Here is a 21,301-nt window from a genome sequence, read left to right on the forward strand (position 1 = left end):
TCACCCGTTCGCCATATCTAAGTGATGACATTATTATATATTATATATATAGGTGTCCACTAGGGTGGACACTTTCATTATTAGTCCACCGGTGGACCAAGGGTTATATTAGTAATTTACACCTAATAAAAATATGTTGAAAAAAAATTCCCAAAAGAACCCTCTCTGCCTCTCTAGTTCATCACCGACCAATCTCTGACCCTCCCCCACAGATCTAAATCTCTTTGAAAATGAACATACAATGTGCAAGTAAAATTCATGCAAGCTAATTCTTCAGACACAAATCCAAAATCATCAGATCTGATCCTTTTAAATTTCAATATCCAATTTCAACACATCAACTTGCTCTGGCGATTCACACGCAGATGAAACCATCTAAACAGTGCCCATATTTTCAATCAAAATTTCACAATGCAATATTAACAATGCGTTGATTAAACATAGTTGAAAAAAACGAAATTTAATGCAGGAAAGATTGAAGGGGTTATGAACTTTGCTACTTCCCATCAAGCTTGATCCTTACTACCACCTACAAACTTTGCTGCTTCCCATTGCCGCTGATCAAGCACCCATTGCAAAGCACTACAAATGACACTCATGGTTTCCCGGTACCTTTTTCCAACACAATCACCAAACAACCTGTTTACACCAATTTTTGGTAAACAAACAGAATCCAAAAGCAATTTAAGGACCGGATTCGGAGTCCTCTCTGGGTTCTTTAGTGAAGACGTTTTAAATGTCAAGGTCGGGTTTTTGTGAAGAACAGTATGAACAAAAGGGAAAAAATAGTAGAGGATCGAAAGGAAAAAGAGGAACAAAAAGTAAAAGGAAATCAAAATGGCAAAGGAAATGAAATTGCATTGAAAATTAAAGGTGAGAATCACAGCACACTCTTAGTCTCTTTGTAGCCATATGTCACATGAGACTTGGAGGCATCCATTGAGAGTTTTGAGTAATTGTGTGAGTCTGAGTAATTTTACAATCAGATTTGCTACTTATAGAATAAGAAATGAAACTGCCACTAGATCCTACGGTAGAGATTAAATCTTAGAAAATGACTTCCTATACTAGAGCCATACACTTGGCATAAGTACAAATATAATAACTTGCAGCCCCTTCCATTTTCCAAGCCACTCTCTATGTTGCATCTTCAGTAAGTAACTTCCACATTTTCCACTACTCCACTTCAATAGCCACTAATAACTTCCACTAGCTTCCATTTTGCTAACCGCCATCTTCAGATATCTTGGTCTTAATATTTCTTGAGCATTTAATTTCCAACGTGACCATTTTCCACTTGATATCATGCAAGTCTTAATATAACAGTTTCCTTGACTTTGCCAATTCAAAGATTATTCCTAATCATCTTCCAATGACTTCGACCATGGAAAACATGGATGAATGGTCGAATATATATTTTATCTTCTGGTCGAAAAATAGTATCCATAAGGCTTGGTCGAGAAATGACTATGATTGGAAAATGAAACTTGAAACACCACTTCTAACAAATCAATGTTGAGATGCAACTTCCAAATGGCAATACCAGTAACCAATCTTCTTTCTATGATCCTCAAAATTATATTTGATCAATAAATATCATGGATCTCTCAAAGACTGGTCGAAGAACATATTGGTCGTAAAGCTCTCAACCACATTTTCTCTATTGCCTTTCCAATGTGGCATAAGATTTCGACCAATGACAAGTCTTAATATTTCGGCACACATACGTGGTCCATAATAATTTGGCAACATGATAAAAAATCCACTAAATCATACCATGCATCCATGTACACCATATCTTAATTATCAATTTCCAAACTAGGAAATTTTGGTCTTAACACAACCATTTCACAAATTAACAAACAAACATACCAAAATTAAAATCAACAATGAATAATGAAATGGGCAAATAACAAAACGTTGATTTAGTGAAGTGCCGATTGGGCTTTCCAACATGGAGATGCCACCTAGGTTGAGGGATTGATAGAGGGCGTTAATGAAATCGATCTGGATTGAATAGGGTTTGAAAGGGAAGCAGGACCAGGAACGAAGGCGTCAAAGAACATCGCAGGAGGGCCAACCATTAGTAGCGACATCGGCGTCAGAGAGAGAAGTGTAGGCCGGAAGCCACCATCATTTTCCAGAAGATGGAGAAGAATAGGGGGACCAGGGGTTGTTAATTTACATTTGTACCCTTTTACCATTCACTTAATCTTAACCGTTCAAATAAAAAATATTCTAAGATGCATAAATCCAACGGTGTTCAGGCCTGGATCACCGATGGACTAATAATGAAAGTGCCCACCCTAGTGGACACCATATATATAAACATTGTGCTCTTTTGAAAATGAGATTGTTCATTCTCCTTGTTTGTGATAGTAACGTATGGTCATTGACTCATCTTGTGCAATGAAACTGCTTTGAGATGATGGTGAATGTATGTTTAGAAGGCCCTTCGACGTTCAAGTAAAAGAAATAACAAAGAAGAAATATCAAAGTTAAAGAAAACTCAAAAAGTTACATAATAAGTAAAGTGTTCAATAAATTAATATGAACATGCAAGTACACCTGTATTCATAAATTTCGAATCTATTGTTTTTACCGCATGTCTCTAGGAAGTCTTGCCAAAGATCTTCGGCGAGCAAGGTTGTCTTTGGATGGTCTTACTTGCTTTTCATTATATGGATCACCATGTGAATGATCAGCCTTAGCAACGGGACATAATGTTCCTTAATTAAGTCATCTTATTCTCGTATGATGCTCATTTAGATATGAGACATTTGGAGTCGATTATAATGTTATTAGGCGTCTTGACATTTTAGGCCGACTAGAATAAATTGCATGTTTGATCTAACGTTAGGATAAACGTAAACATAACTTCATGTATCTCAATATATTAAAGGAAAAGTTACAATTTAGTACATTAAGTTTACGTGGGAGAAATTGCAATTTGCCACATTAAATTTAATATAGACAGAAAATACATGATTTTACTACGTTGAGTTTAACGCAGATTTATCCAAGAACTCTCACGTTAATTTTCTGATTTTTATGTTTGAATAGTTGCTTTTAGTTAATGAATAATGATTATGTGCTTGGAAGGTGGAACTCATCATGACTCTGATTTACCTAATCAATAAACATTTCAAAATTTTACTCCCTCAATTCCAGAAAATTTGTAGTCTAAGGTCGTGGCACAAAGAGTAAGAAATCAATTATTGATAGTATAATTTGACTAGATTACCCTTATTTAATTTTACTAGTATGATGTGCAACTATTAAATTATATTTTTTTTGAAAACTTATTAAATTATACTTAAATAGAGAAGAATATAATTAATAGAGAAGGGTTGTGATGGGTTAATATAAAAGGTAGTAAGTGAGAGAAAATGTATTAAATAAGGATATATGTGGAAAAAATTAGCAAAAAAGGATCTGGAATTCTGGATCCTCTCCAGCTGGTGGACCCTCCAGCAGCGTATACCATACTTAAAAAAATTTAGTGTTTAAATTATTTTTTTCACTTCAACACATCTCAACCATTAATTATTTTGATCTATGGCTATAAATGAGCCGTAGAGGCGGGAGATGATTTTGAGCTGGAGAGGATCTCAATCCAGCAAAAAATGCATTAGCTTTTTAAAACAATAAATATTTTGAAATATTGAAAGAATGTCCAAAATAACAAACCTTTTGAAACGGAGAGAATATTTAATTAGCACACTTCAATGGAAATCGCTTAAACACCCTACACAATGACTCTAGTAAATGTTGGCATCATTTTAATTTGTTAGTTTTCAGTCCCCTAATCCCCTTATTCATTCTATGACCCGTCACCCACCCATGTATTTGTTTCATGGTGGATTGGGATATGGTTCAATAGGCACTACAATGAAAATGTAATTAAATATATGGAAGAAAAAGTTTGTTAGACCTTTTGGTCTTATATGTATGGTTCTTGAAACCAAAAAAAGTTCCATATAAAAACGCATCTATATTTATTTTTCTGATTTATTAAATAGCAATAAAGAGGGAATTAATTGTCCTAGGTCCATGGCTGTAGTAATGATATATGAATATCACTGGTGGCCATACCTTAGCAATAGCAGGGCAGCCTGGCTGGTTCTGGCATTATCGGGCTGCATCCATCTGATCGATAATGATAATGATATTCATCATATTCATATTATACATCCTTTCTCTTTCTCTTTTTTCTCTGTAATATGAATCTAGCTACTGTCAACTTAATTGTCAATAAACAAATCATTTATAACATGAATCGACTGGCATCCTAAGAACCTCCTCTTGACACTTGTCCTAAATTTATATTTCTAAACATTATAGTGGACGTGTCCTTATCGTTACATGCACGCCCGGAGATGCCGTTCTACTTAGTACGCTTCTCTCCTCTCTGAATTGCAAGAGAAAATAAAATCTAAACCATAAAGAAAATGAGAATCTATAACCATGTACACATATCTCTTTACTGAGACGATGAAACGTACTTAGGGTGTCTTTATCCTTTTTGAATCAATAGTTTATTGAATATCTGAAACTTTTCCCTAACTCAACTTCAGATTTTACTCATCTAAAGTAAGGCCATGATGATAGGGTGATAAGAGGAAGCGGAAGTGGAAAAAGAGGTGAAAGTGAAGAATGATTAAATTAAATAAAAGATTAAAATACGCAAACACTTATAATGATTGGTAAACAATATTTCAAAAATATTTTATATCAATATAAGATCTATTTTCAATCAAACAAATATTTTTAACCTCTAAAAACTATTTAATTATAAGGACAATTTTAGATTATGGTATACAAATCAGAGACCAAAAATATACTTAACGTTGTTTATGTGCGTTCGATTTGACCCAACTTTTAAATTAAAGCTTTAAGAAAAAAGTAAAAGTTGTTAATAAATATTTACTTTTTACCGTTCAAAAGCCACTTTTAATTTAAAGTTTATTGTAAATTTATAAATTCATGACAATGGGTGGTCACACAACACGATGATGAAGGGGTTAGATTATAAAGGAGGTGGAAATCAGTATTATGTACTGGCGGCGACATAAATTTTTTTTTTTATCAGCAAAATGTGTTTGTATAAGTATAAAAAAGGGCATTAGGGATGCCCCAACCCTTGGTGAGGGGGGTGGCGGTGGTTATGGTGGAGGTGGTGGTAACGACAGTGGCGGTGGTGGAATGCAGTGGTAATTATCTTGTGGCATTGATGGTACTTAGCAGCGACATTGACGGTAGGGTGATGGTGTTGCTGGAGGTGATGGTAAAGGGTGCATCAGCAAGTGGAGATAGTGGCAGCGTTGATAGAAAATAAGTTATTTTTAAAAAAAAAATCTTCTCTTGCTACATTTTTCTAAAACTACCCCTTATTAAAATTTCTTCAACTTAATTATTTTTCAAATAACTTTTAATAATTTGTGTTTGGCTTAAGTTCTCCTTTGACGGAGAAAAAAGTGAAAAAAAAAAGTTGTACGTACGTACTGGCAAACACTATCTTAATATTACATGTTTTTTTATATATATATATATATATATATATATATATTTTGATTCACAACTTCAAATTTCTAAGTTCATCATTGTTCACAGGTCTCCATTGAAATAATAAATTTACTTTGTTTTTCACATTTTAAATCCAAATTAGTTGAAATGAATTTTTAGTGAATGTAGAAGCATATTCATCTAACCCAACAAATTCACAAATTTGGAATATGGCAAAGTTTTGATTAGAACCAATATTCCCAGTTGGATATCCCACTATAGAAAGGTGGTAATCAAGGGGGTGGTGTATCATCTTAGAATCATGGAGGAGATGAGGGAACACACCCCTGTTCGGAAGCCGATATTGGATCAGTATAGTCTTGACGATGAAGATGGCGAGGGAGTCCCAGATTGGATGATAAATGAAGGAATCGATGGACTTGATGGGCACTCGGTTGAGTCCATTGATGGTGATGATGTTTTTTCCTTGCCAGAAACCCAGATTCCGGTGACGGGGGAAACGGTAGAAACCCCTGAACTTACTCCGGCTGCATTAAATGTCCCATGGGAAACCTGTAACGGCGGTGTTGGAAGGGTCAATGGCAATAATGATGAGGTAACGTTCTCCAATGATTATGATTGGATACCTCCTTTTAATGATGAGGCAGTTATTGACTTTGGGACGGCGCATGTGGACAATCTGGCGGCGGATTCAAATTCTTTTGTGGCTGACACCCAAGTGGTCCCACCAAGTCAACCAATTTCTACTCTTAGACTAGAGGAGCCCACAAATATTTTGGTTCAGGATAATCAACTTCATCAGGCCAATATTGGGTGTATTGATGGTATTGGTTTGGGCCAAGAGGTACGCCCCACTATGCCAGTGACCCAAGCTGATGCTGGCAACGCATCACAAAATGTTAACTCCGGCCATGCCCAGGTGATTGCTGACCAAAATTCCTCCCCAAACTTGGAATCATAAGATAATAGGGTCAACGATGGTGCTCAAATTGAGCATTGTCCTCTTCAGGGTTCCACTACGTCGGCTGCCAAGGAACATGGTGGTGGTCACTTTAGCCGCGACTTTGATCTCAATCTCCCTAGTCGTGTGGAAGTCGTGGTGGAGGTTCGAAATCAGTTCGAGGCCCTGTGTCGAAGGTCCAAATCTAGGACTTCATCTGAATCGCAGGGGCCAGTGGCAGGTCCCCAAGCTTCGTCCTCTTTGGGTGCTGTTCAGAGGAGAGAGCATCGTCAGAAACTCCGAGAAGTATGTGAAAAATTGAGAATGCTTCCTAGACAATTAGACCCGACTTTGTGGGCGAAGGGAGTACACTCTGAAGCAGAGTTCTTGTGGGAAATTGGCAGAGCTTGTGGTGTGTCCTTTACTGGTACTGTTGAGGAAATAGTTGGCAGGTTGATTGAGCTCCAGCAGCGGGATGCAACAGGTGTTGGGGCTGTGCAAGCTTGCCCCATAGAAGGTTCTACTGGTAACACGTAATGAAGATTCTCACTTATAATATTCGAGGGTTGGGGAATGGGGCAAAACGACGTGTAATCAGGGAGGTTGTTTGCCAAAACCAAGTGGATCTACTTTGTATTCAAGAGACGAAGTCTGCATCAGTTAATCGAAGGGTCTATACACAGCTGTGGGGGGATTCAGAGTTTGATTGGAGGTCTATCTCCGCTGTAAATAGGGGAGGCAGTTTACTGTGCGTCTGGAAGCACTCTACTTTTTCCTTACATGAATGTGTGGAGGGGTCAGGCTATCTTGGGCTTGTGGGCTGCTGGGAGAATTCCCAACAACGTTGTGTAATTGTGAACCTTTATTCCTCTGGTTCCCTTGAGGATAAATTGGTATGCTGGAATGCCTTGAGGTCGTGGAGGGAGAATTGTCAGGAAATGCCTTGGTGCATCACTGGAGACTTCAACGCTGTTCGTTGTGAGGAGGAGCGGCGTGGAATTGCAGGGGTGTCTAGCCCTCAACGACGGGAGATGGTGGAATTTAACTCCTTTATTGATGATCTGAATTTGATTGATTTACCGCTAGGTGGAAAGAAATTCACATGGTTTAGACCTAACAATCAGGCACAAAGTAGGCTTGATAGGTTTCTGATTTCGAGTCAATGGAATGATATATGGCAGCATTGCTCGCAGTTGGTTCTTGATCGTAGTGTTTCTGATCATTGTCCGGTTCTTCTGAGGCAGCAGGATGATAATTGGGGGCCTAAGCCGTTTAGGGTCCTCAATTGTTGGCTGGATGATCATCGTTTGCCTTCGGTAGTTTCAGAATTCTGGGAATCGTATAGGGCTCGTGGTTGGGGACCGGTTGCTCTTAAGGAGAAATTGAAAGGCTTGAGATTGAGACTGAAGGAGTGGAATTCTACTGTATTTGGGAACTTAAAAACAAGGCGAGATTTGTTGGTACAGCAAATAAACTCTCTTGATTCTAAACAAGTTGAGGTTGGTCTCTCGGAGGTGGAAAGGTCGCAGCACTGTGCTTTCACGAATGAACTTTGGCAGGTCCTTCGTCTCCATGAATCATTGTTATGCCAGAAAGCTAGGTCCAAGTGGGTCGCTGAAGGGGACCATAATTCTAAATTCTTTCATTCGACGATCAACTGGAAGCGAAGATCGAATTCCATTGTTGGCTTATTGGTTGATGGTGTGTGGGATGAGAGACCTGATAGTGTTAAGGTGGAGGTGCAGAATTTTTTTGAGCAGCGATTCAAAAACTCTTCCTGGTCTCGACCACGGCTAGATGGAGCTCAGTTTTCATCTCTTTCTGATGAGGATAACCTGACTTTGACGTCCCAATTTTCTGAGGGGGAGATTAAGGTGGCTGTTTGGAGTTGTGGAGGGGATAAAAGCCCGGGGCCCGACGGGTTTAATTTCAAGTTTATACAGAAATTCTGGGACATCTTGAAGACTGATTTTTACAAAGTGGTGCACGATTTTTGGCGGCGGGGGGTGTGGCCTAAGGGGTGTAATGCCTCGTTTATTGCCTTAATCCCCAAGGTTAGTAATCCCCTTAGTCTTAATGAATTCAGACCCATATCTTTAATCGGATGTATCTACAAGGTCATTTCAAAGCTGCTAGCTATTCGCTTGAAGTCAGTTATTGGGAAGCTTATTGATGAGCGGCAATTTGCATTTATTGGAGGGCGATCCATGCTTGATAGTGTTGTGGTGGTTAACGAAATTGTTCATGAGGCTAAGGTTAAGAAGCGGCCGACAATTATCTTTAAAGTAGATTATGAGAAAGCGTACGACTCGGTGGATTGGGGATTTTTACTGTACATGATGGGCCGTATGAATTTTCACTCAAAATGGATTTTTTGGATCAAAAGCTGCCTTGAATCTGCCTCAGTTTCAGTTTTAGTTAATGGAAGCCCAACTAGTGAGTTTAAAATGGAAAGGGGCTTGCGTCAAGGTGACCCGCTGGCCCCTTTTCTCTTTCTAATTGTGGCTGAAGGATTGAATAAATTGCTAATGAATTCTGTTAAGTTAGGGATGTTCAATGGCTATAAGGTTGGTGGAAGTGGTGCTTGTGAGGTGTCCCTATTGCAATTCGCTGATGATACTGTCTTTCTTGGGGAGGCTTCGGTTCAGAATGTTCTGACCATTAAAGCGGTTTTACGGTGTTTTGAGCTTGTTTCAGGACTTAAAGTGAACTTCAACAAAAGTAAACTTGCTTCAGTGGCCCTTGATGAATCCACAACTCTTCGGTTTGCTTCGATTCTGAATTGTCGGATTATGACAATCCCTTTTGTGTATTTGGGAATTCCGGTTGGAGGGCGTCCGGATCGCCGTGAGACTTGGGAACCGGTAATTAAAAAATTCTAGAGCAAGCTGTCGTCATGGCGTAGAAAATCTGTCTCTTTTGGGGGGCGATTATGCTTACTTAATAGTGTTCTTTCGGCCCTCCCCCTTTTCTTCTTGTCCTTTTTCAAGCTACCAGTAAGTGTGTTGAAAGTTTGTAGAGGTGTTATGCGGAACTTTCTGTGGGGTGGGGATGGTGAGACCCAGAAAATTGCTTGGGTCAAGTGGTCCAAGGTCTGTTTGCCAAAGGATGTGGGAGAATTGGGGGTTAAGGATTTGGGTTTTTTCAATCGAGCTCTCCTTGGGAAGTGGGTGTGGCGTTGGCGTATGGAACCCTCTTCCCTTTGGTGTAGGGTGATCCAGGCTAAGTATTTTGATAGTTCTTGTGCCACAATTTCAGCTTGGTGGCGGGATGTTAACAGTGCGTGTCTCTTGGAGGAACTGAACTGGTTTGACTTGGCAGTTAGCAAAGCGGTTCGTGGTGGAGATGCAACAAAGTTTTGGCTTGAGGATTGGTTGGGTAGTGGGTGTTTACGGGATAAATACTATCACCTATATAATCTTTCTAAGCTGAAGTGGTCTAGAGTGTGTGATTGTGGTGTTTGGGAATCAGGGGTGTGGCGATGGAGGTTGCGTTGGCGAAGACCACTAGTGGGGCGCGAGTTGACCTGCGAACAGAGCCTTCTCCGAGAGGTTGAGGTGGTTCGGCTATATGAAGGTTCGAGGGATAAATGGTCTTGGCCAGCTGCACCTGATGGTATCTATTCTGTTAATTCCGCCTACATGCTCCTGCAGGAACATCAATTGCCTGCAACAGATGCGGTCTTTTCTGAGATTTGGCGTTCTTATGCTCCTGCTAGTGTTAAAGGCTTCATTTGGAGGTTGCTCTTGGATCGGATTGCTACCTTGGATAATTTGCATAAGTGTCAGGTATTAGTCTCTATTGATGCAGCAGGTTGTATAATGTGCCAAAATCATTTGGAAACATGTTACCATTTGCTGTTTTCCTGTTCTTTTGCGGTTGGGATTTGGCAACGCTGCTTTTCATGGATGGGCCTCCCTGTTTTTTCCTCTGATTCTCCACGTGCTCACTTGTTGGCTTTCTATACTGGGTTTCCTTCTTCCCAGCAGCGTGCGGCTAGAGCGGTTTGGATGGCAACCGTGTGGTCTGTTTGGCTTGCCAGGAATGGGGTGATTTTTCGACAGGATTTTGCAGACTTGGATATGGTATTTGAGTTGGTTAAACGCAGAGCTTGGCAATGGATCAAGGCTTCCTTGGCTGGGTTCCCGTATTCCTTTGCTGCATGGACACTCTCCCCTCTCAATTGTATCTGTACAATATAGTACATTGGATGGGGTTTGGATGCTAGTTATTCTGTCTTTTAGGGGATCTGGTCCTGTTTGATCAGTTGTGTAGTCCTTGAGGGGGTAGTTATTTTGTTCTAGTTTTCTGTAGGCCTATTATTGTTGGTTTCTTTGGCCTTGCTATATAATTTTTCCTACTCTGTTTTTGTTCTTTAAACTTTTGTATTTGGGTTTGGAGTACCCCTTGTACTCCCCTTAATACATGTTGGCTTATCTAAAAAAAATCTAACCCAACAAGTTTATTTTGTTAGGTAAATATTTATTTAAAATAATGAATCCTAATTTACAAAACCCAATTCAAATGTTGTTTTAATATTTCACTCTAATAAATGAATAGAGGGAGTGGTCAGTGGACCATCTTCAAATTTATTTATACATTGAATTAATGTTTTCAAGAGTCTCGCCCGTTATGTGTGATGGTCACAGTGTTCCCTTTTTTACCTTCTTGCTTCCCAACAATCATACACTACATATTCCTGTTAGCTAATACTACCTCACATACACACGTAGAGTATTTTTTTATAAGCCAAATCCATTCATTAACTAATGACACCCACGTATTTTTTTGATAAGCACGTATGATTCCTTTATGTTTTATGTAATTAATATAGAATTAAGTTGCTAATATCCACAATTAATTGACCTATGTACAAATATACACCCATGCTTGCGTTGCGTATTTGGTTGCCATCGAAATCTATCCCTATCTCTGTCCTAACCAAAGCTTTCTATTTGTGGTTAAAAACAGAGCGTCACCGCCCATTCTTCCTATAAAAAGCTTCCACATTGCCTTCTGTTCCTAAATATCTTCTTTCCCTCCTCTCCTGTTTAACACATTCAAATTAAACCTAATCTAATTTAAAAAACAGTCAATGAATCATACACAATCACATGATTGAGATGTCATACCAATCATAGCAAATAAGTTACATATTAAAAAATGAAATATACTATAAGTACTATTGTTTAATTTTAACTTTTTTTTATTTTTTTTATTATTTTCGTTTCTAATTGTTACTGTATAAGACATTATATATTCAGATAATTATATTTATTAAAACTACATGTTTTTTTATAGGAATAAGAATAGAAGTACAAGGGGTACTTCAACTCAATACAAGGAGAAAGAAGAGAAAAAAAGATAAACTAAGAACTAACATGTACAAAAACAAAGGCCCTAATAATGACGAAACTACCCACCTAATACCTCCTTGAAAATAAACTTAACAAAACTAGTCTCATTAAAACCTTACTAGGATAAAACCCCATTGGGAAAACCTAGTAAGGAAAAAGAGTACCAATTTTGAAAAGTCAAAAGAATATTTTCAAGGAGGTTTACAAAGGAATCTAATAACCCACCCCAAACCCAGCTGCCAATCCGTGCTAAAGTTAATTCGCCAACGAATGAATCCATGTAAATAAAACCAAGTTGTCCACAGATAGTGCAACCACCAATTTGTATCCAATATATGTTTCCTTCAAGGATAGCCGAACTGCCCAACCACCAATATATTTTTTCAGGCTGGTGGTAACGTGCTGATGGCAGAAGCGTAAGCTCTATTACATGGCCTGCAGATAGTTTGGAATCAGGGTTATAAGGAGGTGAACAGGTTGATTATAGGGACCTGGTTCACGCCTTGGCAGATGAAGAAAGCCGACAGTTCATGTCCGTCCTTGGGATATTCGAGACTTGATATCAGTTTCTCTAACCACTATTGGAAGAAAGTGCAACATGCCAGCGGATTAGTTTGATCGGAAAGGGGCATTCTTGTTGTTTGTGCCCTTGTGTCTGATCGACGAACTAGAACTGGAATTAGAGATTCTCTGATGGGGGATCTTTTTACTGTTAGTGTTTCTTGCTTTGTTTTGTAATTTTCTGATGGAAAAAAATAAATTTAATTAATATATAAAACAACTTATATAGAATTTATTTAGGAATGAATTTAAAAAAATTTGATGAATGTAAATAAAAAATATAATTAAATCATAATTTTTTTTAATAAAATAATTAAAATTTATGTGTATATACATTTGACAATAGTTAGATGCCAAAATTGGAATAAAGGGCTAAATGTTTGTCGGTTACAATTTATGCTTATTTTATTGAAAGAATTTGAAAAGATGTATACACATGCAATGAAGGCATGGGCATTCTGCATTCTTATTCATGTGTTCATAACGAATAATCTTATGTTCACACCTCTAAGATGAGGTGGAGAGAGGTGGAGAGGAGAGAGATAGGAAGAAAATAAAAAGTAAGAAAGAGAAAGTATGAGATGTGATAAATGATAAGAGAAGAGAAATAAAAATGAGTGGAAATGAAGTGTTTACAAAATAAGGTGTGTTAGAGCCTCGAAGGATTATTCTCATGATTGTCAACTGTGGAGATATCTTGGTAAACCAAAAAAAGAAAATGAGGTGTGTATATATCATTGTTGGTTAATAATACATAATAATTTGTTCTGAGAGTTAGCTCAAGTGATAATATTTAGATATATAAGAGTTGTGAGAGATTGAATGGTCAAGGGGTCAAGGTTCAAAACTTGACGAAATAACTAATTTACTAACTATTGGGAAATAAGTTGTTGAATTAATTAATAAGTGGTGTTGATATATGTTGGTGTCTTACTCTCGAACCATGGGCTCCCGTGTCTCCCCAACAAGTTGGATCAGAGCCGACAGTTCGTGAGACCATGGTAACAACTACTTGTATCGAAAGTCTTGTTGACGGTGTGGTTGTGTGTCTTCTTGCACATGGTTGGACATGGTGCGAACGACGGTACAAGGATGAATATACTTCCACGAAGGAGACATGATAATGTGGTGGTGACTCGCACTTGAGGGGATCAAAGATTGTTCACATTTCAAGTATGAGTTTTAGTGTCACCCTAATTGATTCTCATGTCATCCATTTTTTTACATTTTACTAAAATGCCCTTAAAAATAATTTTCATCCCGTGCATATCCTCTTTCTATCTTTCACTAACCTCACCACAACCATCATCTTTCTATCTTTCACCATCCACCAACCGGCCGCTTCTTCTTCTTCAGTCTCCACGATTGTCACCACCATCCTTCCTATTCATTTTCTTTATCAATCATATCATTTTATCACCACCACTATCCTCTTCCCACATTAAACCCACCTCACCCACAATTATCTTCTTCGTCTCGCCCACATTCATCACCCACAATCATCTTGTTCATTACCCATCATCATTGGCTCTTGCCATCTTCACCATCAAGGTTGGGCTCGCAATTACTCCTATTTTCTTAGTATTTTTCGATGTTTTTTGCCAAGTACATCGTCTCTATTTCGCACTCATAGTAGGTGATGTACATTTTTCCCTGCACGGTATATTTTCTCAGTTTTAAGTGCGAAAATCAATATCTTAAATCCGCATTTTTAAGTCCGTGCTGCAAGGATCACAAATGCAACATTATATCCTTACTTTTAAGTGTGAAAATCACCATGATTTCTCACTTAAAAGTGTGAAAATCAACTTTAATTCACACTTATAAGTGTGTGCTGCAAGAATCACGAATGCAATATAAAATTCTCATCTAAGTGCGAAAATCACCATGATTACTCACTTATTAGTGCAAATTTTTGTTTTAACAAATGATATTTTGGGTTTATGGAAAAACAAGGATGACATTTCAAAAGAAGGATGACATTAAAACTAAGAGAGGATGACACCAAAACAATTCCCCATAAAAAATATACTCCACATAATAAAATACTTCTTTAAAGAGGAAATCAGATTCAAATAAGAGCAATTTAAACTTATTTGTCTTTTGGATACTGAAGTGAAGAATATTGAGGAATTAGCATCTAACCTAAAGCATTTTATACACTAACAACCACTCTATCTCCCCGTAACCCATTTAGCATCTAAGTGAAGTATAAGAGTGCGAGGTCCAAATTTTACAATCCAAACTTAAGTAATCCATTGTGTTTCACAAGTTATCAAGACATCTATTCTCCAATGTTGAAATGGATTGAGTGTGTCTTTTCGAACTTCATCGGCATACGACTCCTTCGTCCGATCAATTCCACACTTGAATTTCTTTTGTAAATTGGCGTATATAAATTTGGACTCACTTTGGTCGACTTTGCTTATCGTTGTTGCAACTTGAGATCCACAACTATTGGATCATGATCGAACCACTCACATTTAATGAACCAATGTTATAACCTTTCAATCTGGGCCATATACAATCGGATGACTATTAAAATTGACTGTAGTGCATTCAACTAAGAGTAATGATTCATTCATACCTCCCTTTCTTTCTTATCTTATTTTTAGATATTTTTATTTCAATTTATCTCTATATGTCTTGTTACATCACATATTGTATCATCCATTTTTTTTTTCTTATTCATTTAAGGTAGAGGTGAAAAAAACAAAGGGGAACAAAACATTATTTTTCAAGACTTCAACTAAAATAAAACTAGATCCTCGTGTACTTATTATCTTTTTCTATTTTCCAATTAAAGGTAGTAGTAAATACAAAAGGGGACAAATTAAGTTCGAAATTTGAAAATATATACAAAAAAAATATAAATTATATTTGTGTGGGATATTTACACCATCCTAAGAGAAAGAACCTCGTTTTTCGAGCAACCCTAAAGAGCAGCTGTCCATCCAGAGCTCGGTCTCTTTCTCTCTCTCTCTCTTAGACCACAACACCACCTCTATATCTGTGTCATAATCTCCCTCTCTTCCTTCTTCACTTCAACCTCATCATCTCTCTCTATTTCTCTTTCTTTCTCAAACAAATAGATTCTATAACTTCGCAGTTTCCAAAGTCACCAGCTTAACAACAAGTTGTTCATTTCAAACTCTTTTCACGTTCATCGACAACACATAAAACAAACAAAAGCTATGGATCACTCTTCCACTTCTTCACCATCTCCCAACACAAACAACAACACCCTTGCTTTCTCTCTTTCCAATCACTTTCCCAACCCTTCCCCTTCTTCCACCTCTCATCTCTCCCTTTTCCACTCCTTCAACTTCCCCACTTCCACACCATCTCTCTCCCTCTCAGGTTTTACCCCTATCCCTCACTTTCTCTCTATTCAATTTTTTCTTTCTTTTTTACTGTTTTTTTAACCTCTCTGGAATCTCTTGCACCTTCTAGGAACCAACACGTTGGATGCTACACCGGACAGAGGAGCCACCAACCTGTCCATTTTCACCGGTGAACCGAAGCTCGAGGACTTCCTAGGCGGCTCCGTCGCAGCAACCACCACGTGTGGACCCCAACACCTGCACCAATTCTCCACCGACATATACGAGTCGGAGTTAAAGACAACAATAGCCGCTTGCTTCCCTCGCGGTTTCAACTCCGAACCTAACACCGAACCTCAAAAGCCTTCACCCAAGAAAGCCGTCGACACCTTCGGCCAACGCACCTCCATCTACCGCGGCGTCACCAGGTTCATTATTTTTACCATTTTTACTGTTTTCAATATTAAAAAAATTAATTATTTTTTTAATTAATTTTGTATTGTCTCTTATTTTCAGACATAGATGGACTGGGAGATATGAAGCTCATCTATGGGATAATAGTTGTAGAAGGGAAGGACAAAGTAGGAAAGGAAGACAAGGTAAATCACAATATTAATTAATAAAATATGCTAATTAAGTTTACTTTTTAGTTTAATCTTTTTTAGTTAGTATTAATCAATAATCAGTATCTCTAGGGGTTTTAAAATTTAATGAGGTTTTTTGTTCTGAAAAGAGAGTATTGTGTCTAACGTACGCCGGGGATGGATGTGTATGTTTGCAATTAAACCGGGTCCACGAGATCTGTGGGGACTGAACGGTCCACTGAATGTACATTAACATGACCGGAATAAATGGGAGTAAAAGAATGTGGCTCGCTCGTGGTTCAAATCCCAATGTGAAAAACTCCTTATCAAGGGTTCAGATTTCTTTCTCTGAAGCTTGCAGAAGCATTAGATTCCTGTTGATTTATTTTTTGTCGTGTTGCATAATGTCATGTCTATTATAGTGTAACTGTGCGTGCGTTTGTTTATTTATTATATATTCATTTAATAGATATGATGCTTCAAGATTCTGATGACCCTGCTTTGTTTTTTTTCTCTTATCTTGTACCTTGGCGAATGATTGCTCACCCGTGGGATCCTTTGCTTGCTCATTATGTTGTTTCAGTTTATCTGGGTGAGTTTGCTCAAGACTTTGACCTCATCATTATTTTGCCGTATTCCCTCCAATATTCATTAATGATTATGAATTTGAATTGAATGTGCACTTCATAGATTCAGATTCTTTAATTTTCAAGGTTAATCATTTTTTCTCATTAAATGTTTTTTGTTGCTTAGTTAATTTTCCTAAACTGTGTTCCAGGTGGCTATGACAAGGAAGAAAAGGCAGCTAGAGCTTATGATCTTGCAGCTCTCAAGTACTGGGGCCCAACCACCACCACCAACTTCCCAGTGAGTGGTAGAACAAATTAAAGGATCTTTTTTACGCAGTTAAGAAACTCTCATTTCTATATATAGTCATGTGTGTAGATCTTATGTTCTATTCGGCTTTTATTAGATTTGCAACTATGAAAAGGAACTGGAGGAGATGAAGAACATGACCAGACAAGAGTTTGTTGCTTCTCTACGAAGGAAGAGCAGTGGTTTCTCTAGAGGGGCCTCTATTTACAGAGGAGTGACAAGGTATATGTCTATCTTGTACTTTATGTTTGAATACATGCGAGAATAAAAAAAGAAAAATTAAAACACAGTGAAGTTTAAACCATGATAAGTGATAACTAGAAAAGTTAAGAGAAATCCCTTTTGATTATTGTAATTTTGGTTTTTTGTGTTTTTTTATTATGTAGCTAAACATGTGCATGCACTCAACTTTATCCTTATCTTGCCCCATTTCCTTTTATTTTATTTTTTAAACATTATGAATGAATAAAATAATTTTTATTTCTGATGAAAAACCTTTATTCCAGGCATCACCAGCATGGCCGATGGCAGGCAAGGATAGGTAGAGTTGCCGGAAACAAAGACCTCTACCTTGGCACTTTCAGTGAGTACTGATCCATATCTTCCATACATTGACATCAATTATTGTTATTAATGTTACCTTTTCTATTATTCTATTATTCCCTACATACCTTTTTTTTTGAAAAAGAAAATAACTTGCTCATTTTTTATATACAATGCCAAATATCTAAGTCCAGACCCATTTATTTTATTATCTTAATTTTTTTAACATATAGTGTATGATTTGATAATACCGTATTCATCATGTATAGTCATAATAACTCGAGCATCTTTTAGGTACACAAGAAGAAGCTGCAGAAGCATATGACATTGCAGCAATCAAATTCAGAGGACTAAATGCCGTAACAAACTTCGACATGAGCCGCTACGACCTGAAGAGCATCGCAAACAGCAACCTCCCCATCGGTGGTTTATCCTCCAAGAACAACAAAAACTCCACAGCAGATTCACATTCTGATCAGAGCAAAAGCGATGAACGAGATCCATCTTCAGCTTCTTCATCAGGAAACTTCACACCTTCAAGCTCCAACACACTCAGCTTCGCCATTCCCATCAAGCAAGACACCAACACCACCACTTCAGATTACTATAGTACCCTCCTCGGGTTCCACAACAACAACACAGTACCCTTTCACATGGACTACTCAAGTGGTGCACCTTCATCAAATAACAACAATGATAACAGTGCTGCACAGTTTTTGAGTAGTGGCATTTTGATGCAACAACAACAACAACAACATGGAGGAAGTAGCAGTACTGTTTCATCTTCAAGTAGTTCAGTTGTCACGTTGGCCACGCCAGTTTTTTCCTTAAACAGTTATGAGAACGGTTATGGAAACTGGATGGGACCCACCCTGCACAATAGTACATTCCAAAGCCATGCAAAACCAAGTCTGTTTCAAACACCAATATTTGGCATGGAGTGAATGAATGAGATCATGTATCAGGTGGTGGGATGGTTAGAATCTGTGCATATAATGATGAAAATGGAAGAAAGACTGGTCTTACACTCATCATAGATCATGATTCAAGATGAGAGCCAGAGGGTAGTATAGTATAGTATTGTAGGTGCTGACACTGTACTAACTCAAAGTTGCTTTAGCTTTGTTTAATTAGTGTTGTTGGATTTTACTTTGCTTTTGCTTTTTGGAGTTTGGCGCTTTTAATTTGTCCCTGTACAATATACTGACATGATTTATGAGTATAATGGGAAAAAATGCTTTTGCAAACATGTCATTTTGTTACTCTCACCTTGCTGTTTATGTGAAAGTCATTTAATGCATCTGTGCACTCTTGGTTTACCTTTGTTGTGTGTCTCGGGGTAACTAAATTTGAATCAAGTTATAGCTAGCTAGGAGTAAATCGTGTAGTTTATGGGAATGTGACGATTTCCATCTTTATGTGGGGTTTTGACCAGTACTTGTGTTGTGTGTGTGTGTGTGGCTTCAAATTCAATGCTTAATCTATGTGACGCATGCAGGCTACCAAGTACCAACTGTTATGTGCCGCGGAAATTGTTGAAGTTCTTATTTTTATTATCATTTTTATATAGTATATTTTATTAATATAAATACGAGGTATGATGTATATAAATAATAAAATCCCTAATGTCTATAGTCCAATTACTCTTGTCGTCAGCTTGTTCTTAAGAGCTCCCCTACAAGGCAAGCTCTAAGAAATAGATATCCTAGACAATTTAGCTTTAGGTAGCTTATTAAACCTGATTTGGTCAGAGTAAATGCAATTTTTTGCACTAGCCTTTTCTTTTTTCGACACTTTTTGTTATACTTCAATATGTAACATATCAGTTTGTTGCCTAAAACTTACTACTCAACCTTTTTCCCATTTTAGCTATCGAATGGCCAATCTCCAAAATTCGGTGATGTATTTTACTAATAACTCAAACTCATGATATGGTTCAATAATCGGTCATATATGCTTCAGTACTACACCCTCCGGTCACATATATAAGCAAAAAACACATTTTAGATTCATTCATTTAATGAATGTATTTAGTCTTTAAAACAACTAGATACATTCATTAAATAAATGAACCTAAAAAATGTTTTTTTGCTTATATATGTGATCGGAGGGCATATGTGAATTAGAAAGGTAATTAAATCCAGGACCACAAATTATGAGGGATCTAGTTTTGACCAAAAGTTGGATAATCGAAATTCAAAAGCTAGATCATGATCATACACATAGGACAGAAACACAAACCAAATATTGTTAGTGCATGTTGTGAACTTTTTGGGATGGGTCCCTTTCTTTTAGGCTATATATATAGTAATTACAACTGGACTTTAGTTTATAGTCTTTCAAATATTCGAAGAGAAAATGAAATGAGAAAAGGAGGGAATAGAAGGGATCATAATAAAAAAGAGGTGTCCTTTCATGTCTCGTATTAAACCCTCTTAGGATGATGACCGTCCTTTTGTACCTTTCGGCGCTCATTACATCCTTCCCCACTAATGCCCTCATCTTTGACCAGTTTTTCACTAAATTGCATCTTTTTCTACCAATTCATGAGGCCATGAGGCCTGAGGGTGCCCTAATGTGAACCCTTTCCCCCTCTTGGTGAGCTTAAAGCATTAAACACAAGTACACAAATAATCATATGTCTAATTAAATAGAAAAACAATTTTATTTTAACTTTAATGATGCATAGACTATTGAGTTCGTGTGGTCTCAGCTTCTATATATAATTCATCTTTTCTAACTATCATATCACACGCTCACATATTATCACACTTGGGGGTAGGATGCTTATCAAATACCGAGCTGGATTACTCAATCATGTTGGTTTTCAGTTTCACCAAGTAAATTCACATGCACACTTACAATAGATTTTAAGAAAATTCGTGTACAAAAATATTGAAGAGTTTTTTCTTTTACACTATGTTTGAGAGTAGACGAGTAGTGGCTTAGAGTTTCAAATTTATTTCCTTTTTATGTTGATATATAATTATTACAAACCTAAATATATTATACATATAATCAAAAATAGTATATGAAAGTCTCACTCTTGTGAGCCTTAGCATCTATAAATGATAATTAGCTCTTCAATTGTTTACAGTGTGATACACTTAGATAAACGTGGATGTTATCCCTTAATTCGCACCGAACTTTGATTAAAATTATGTGTTTAAACCAAGTTGATCACAGGCACATGCAACATCTTGAAAAGGCTACATACTACTTTGTCCTTGAAATGGAACAAAATGATAGTCAAACGTAAAATTGCAAAAAGTTCTACCATTATTTTTTGTTTGGTTGTTAAATTTGTTTGTAGGGGACCTCTTTTTGGTATTGTCTTCCGTGGTTCAGTTGAAAAATGAACCATGGTGGTGCAGCTCAACCTCCACCGTTAGATATATTTATAAAAAAATAAATGTTATAGATTTATTTACCTTTTCTTTTAAAAAATAAACTTTATTTATAAATTTACGTAAATACCCTCTTTATATGTCCCCAATTTTCTCCTCCAATCTCGTTTCAGCCACCAGAACCTCTGGCGTCGGCGTCATGGAGCACCGCCATTGACAATGGGAAAGAGAGGCGTTGTAGTGG

The 21,301-nt window shown here is 37.4% G+C and overlaps 1 protein-coding gene across 1 annotated transcript; it reads left to right on the forward strand.

The window, feature by feature from the left end:
- Nucleotides 1-15,372: 15,372 nt before the first annotated feature.
- Nucleotides 15,373-18,957, forward strand: LOC130714016 (AP2-like ethylene-responsive transcription factor AIL5). Its single transcript, XM_057563867.1, has 8 exons — nt 15,373-15,744; nt 15,838-16,135; nt 16,224-16,306; nt 16,875-16,883; nt 17,070-17,158; nt 17,265-17,389; nt 17,674-17,750; nt 18,005-18,957. Exons 1-8 carry the CDS (start codon nt 15,579-15,581, stop codon nt 18,652-18,654), a joined length of 1,497 nt encoding a protein of 498 aa, XP_057419850.1. The 5' UTR covers nt 15,373-15,578; the 3' UTR covers nt 18,655-18,957.
- Nucleotides 18,958-21,301: the final 2,344 nt, after the last annotated feature.

Source organism: Lotus japonicus, chromosome 4 (assembly GCF_012489685.1).
Source record: "Lotus japonicus ecotype B-129 chromosome 4, LjGifu_v1.2".
Taxonomy (NCBI): Eukaryota; Viridiplantae; Streptophyta; class Magnoliopsida; order Fabales; family Fabaceae; genus Lotus; species Lotus japonicus.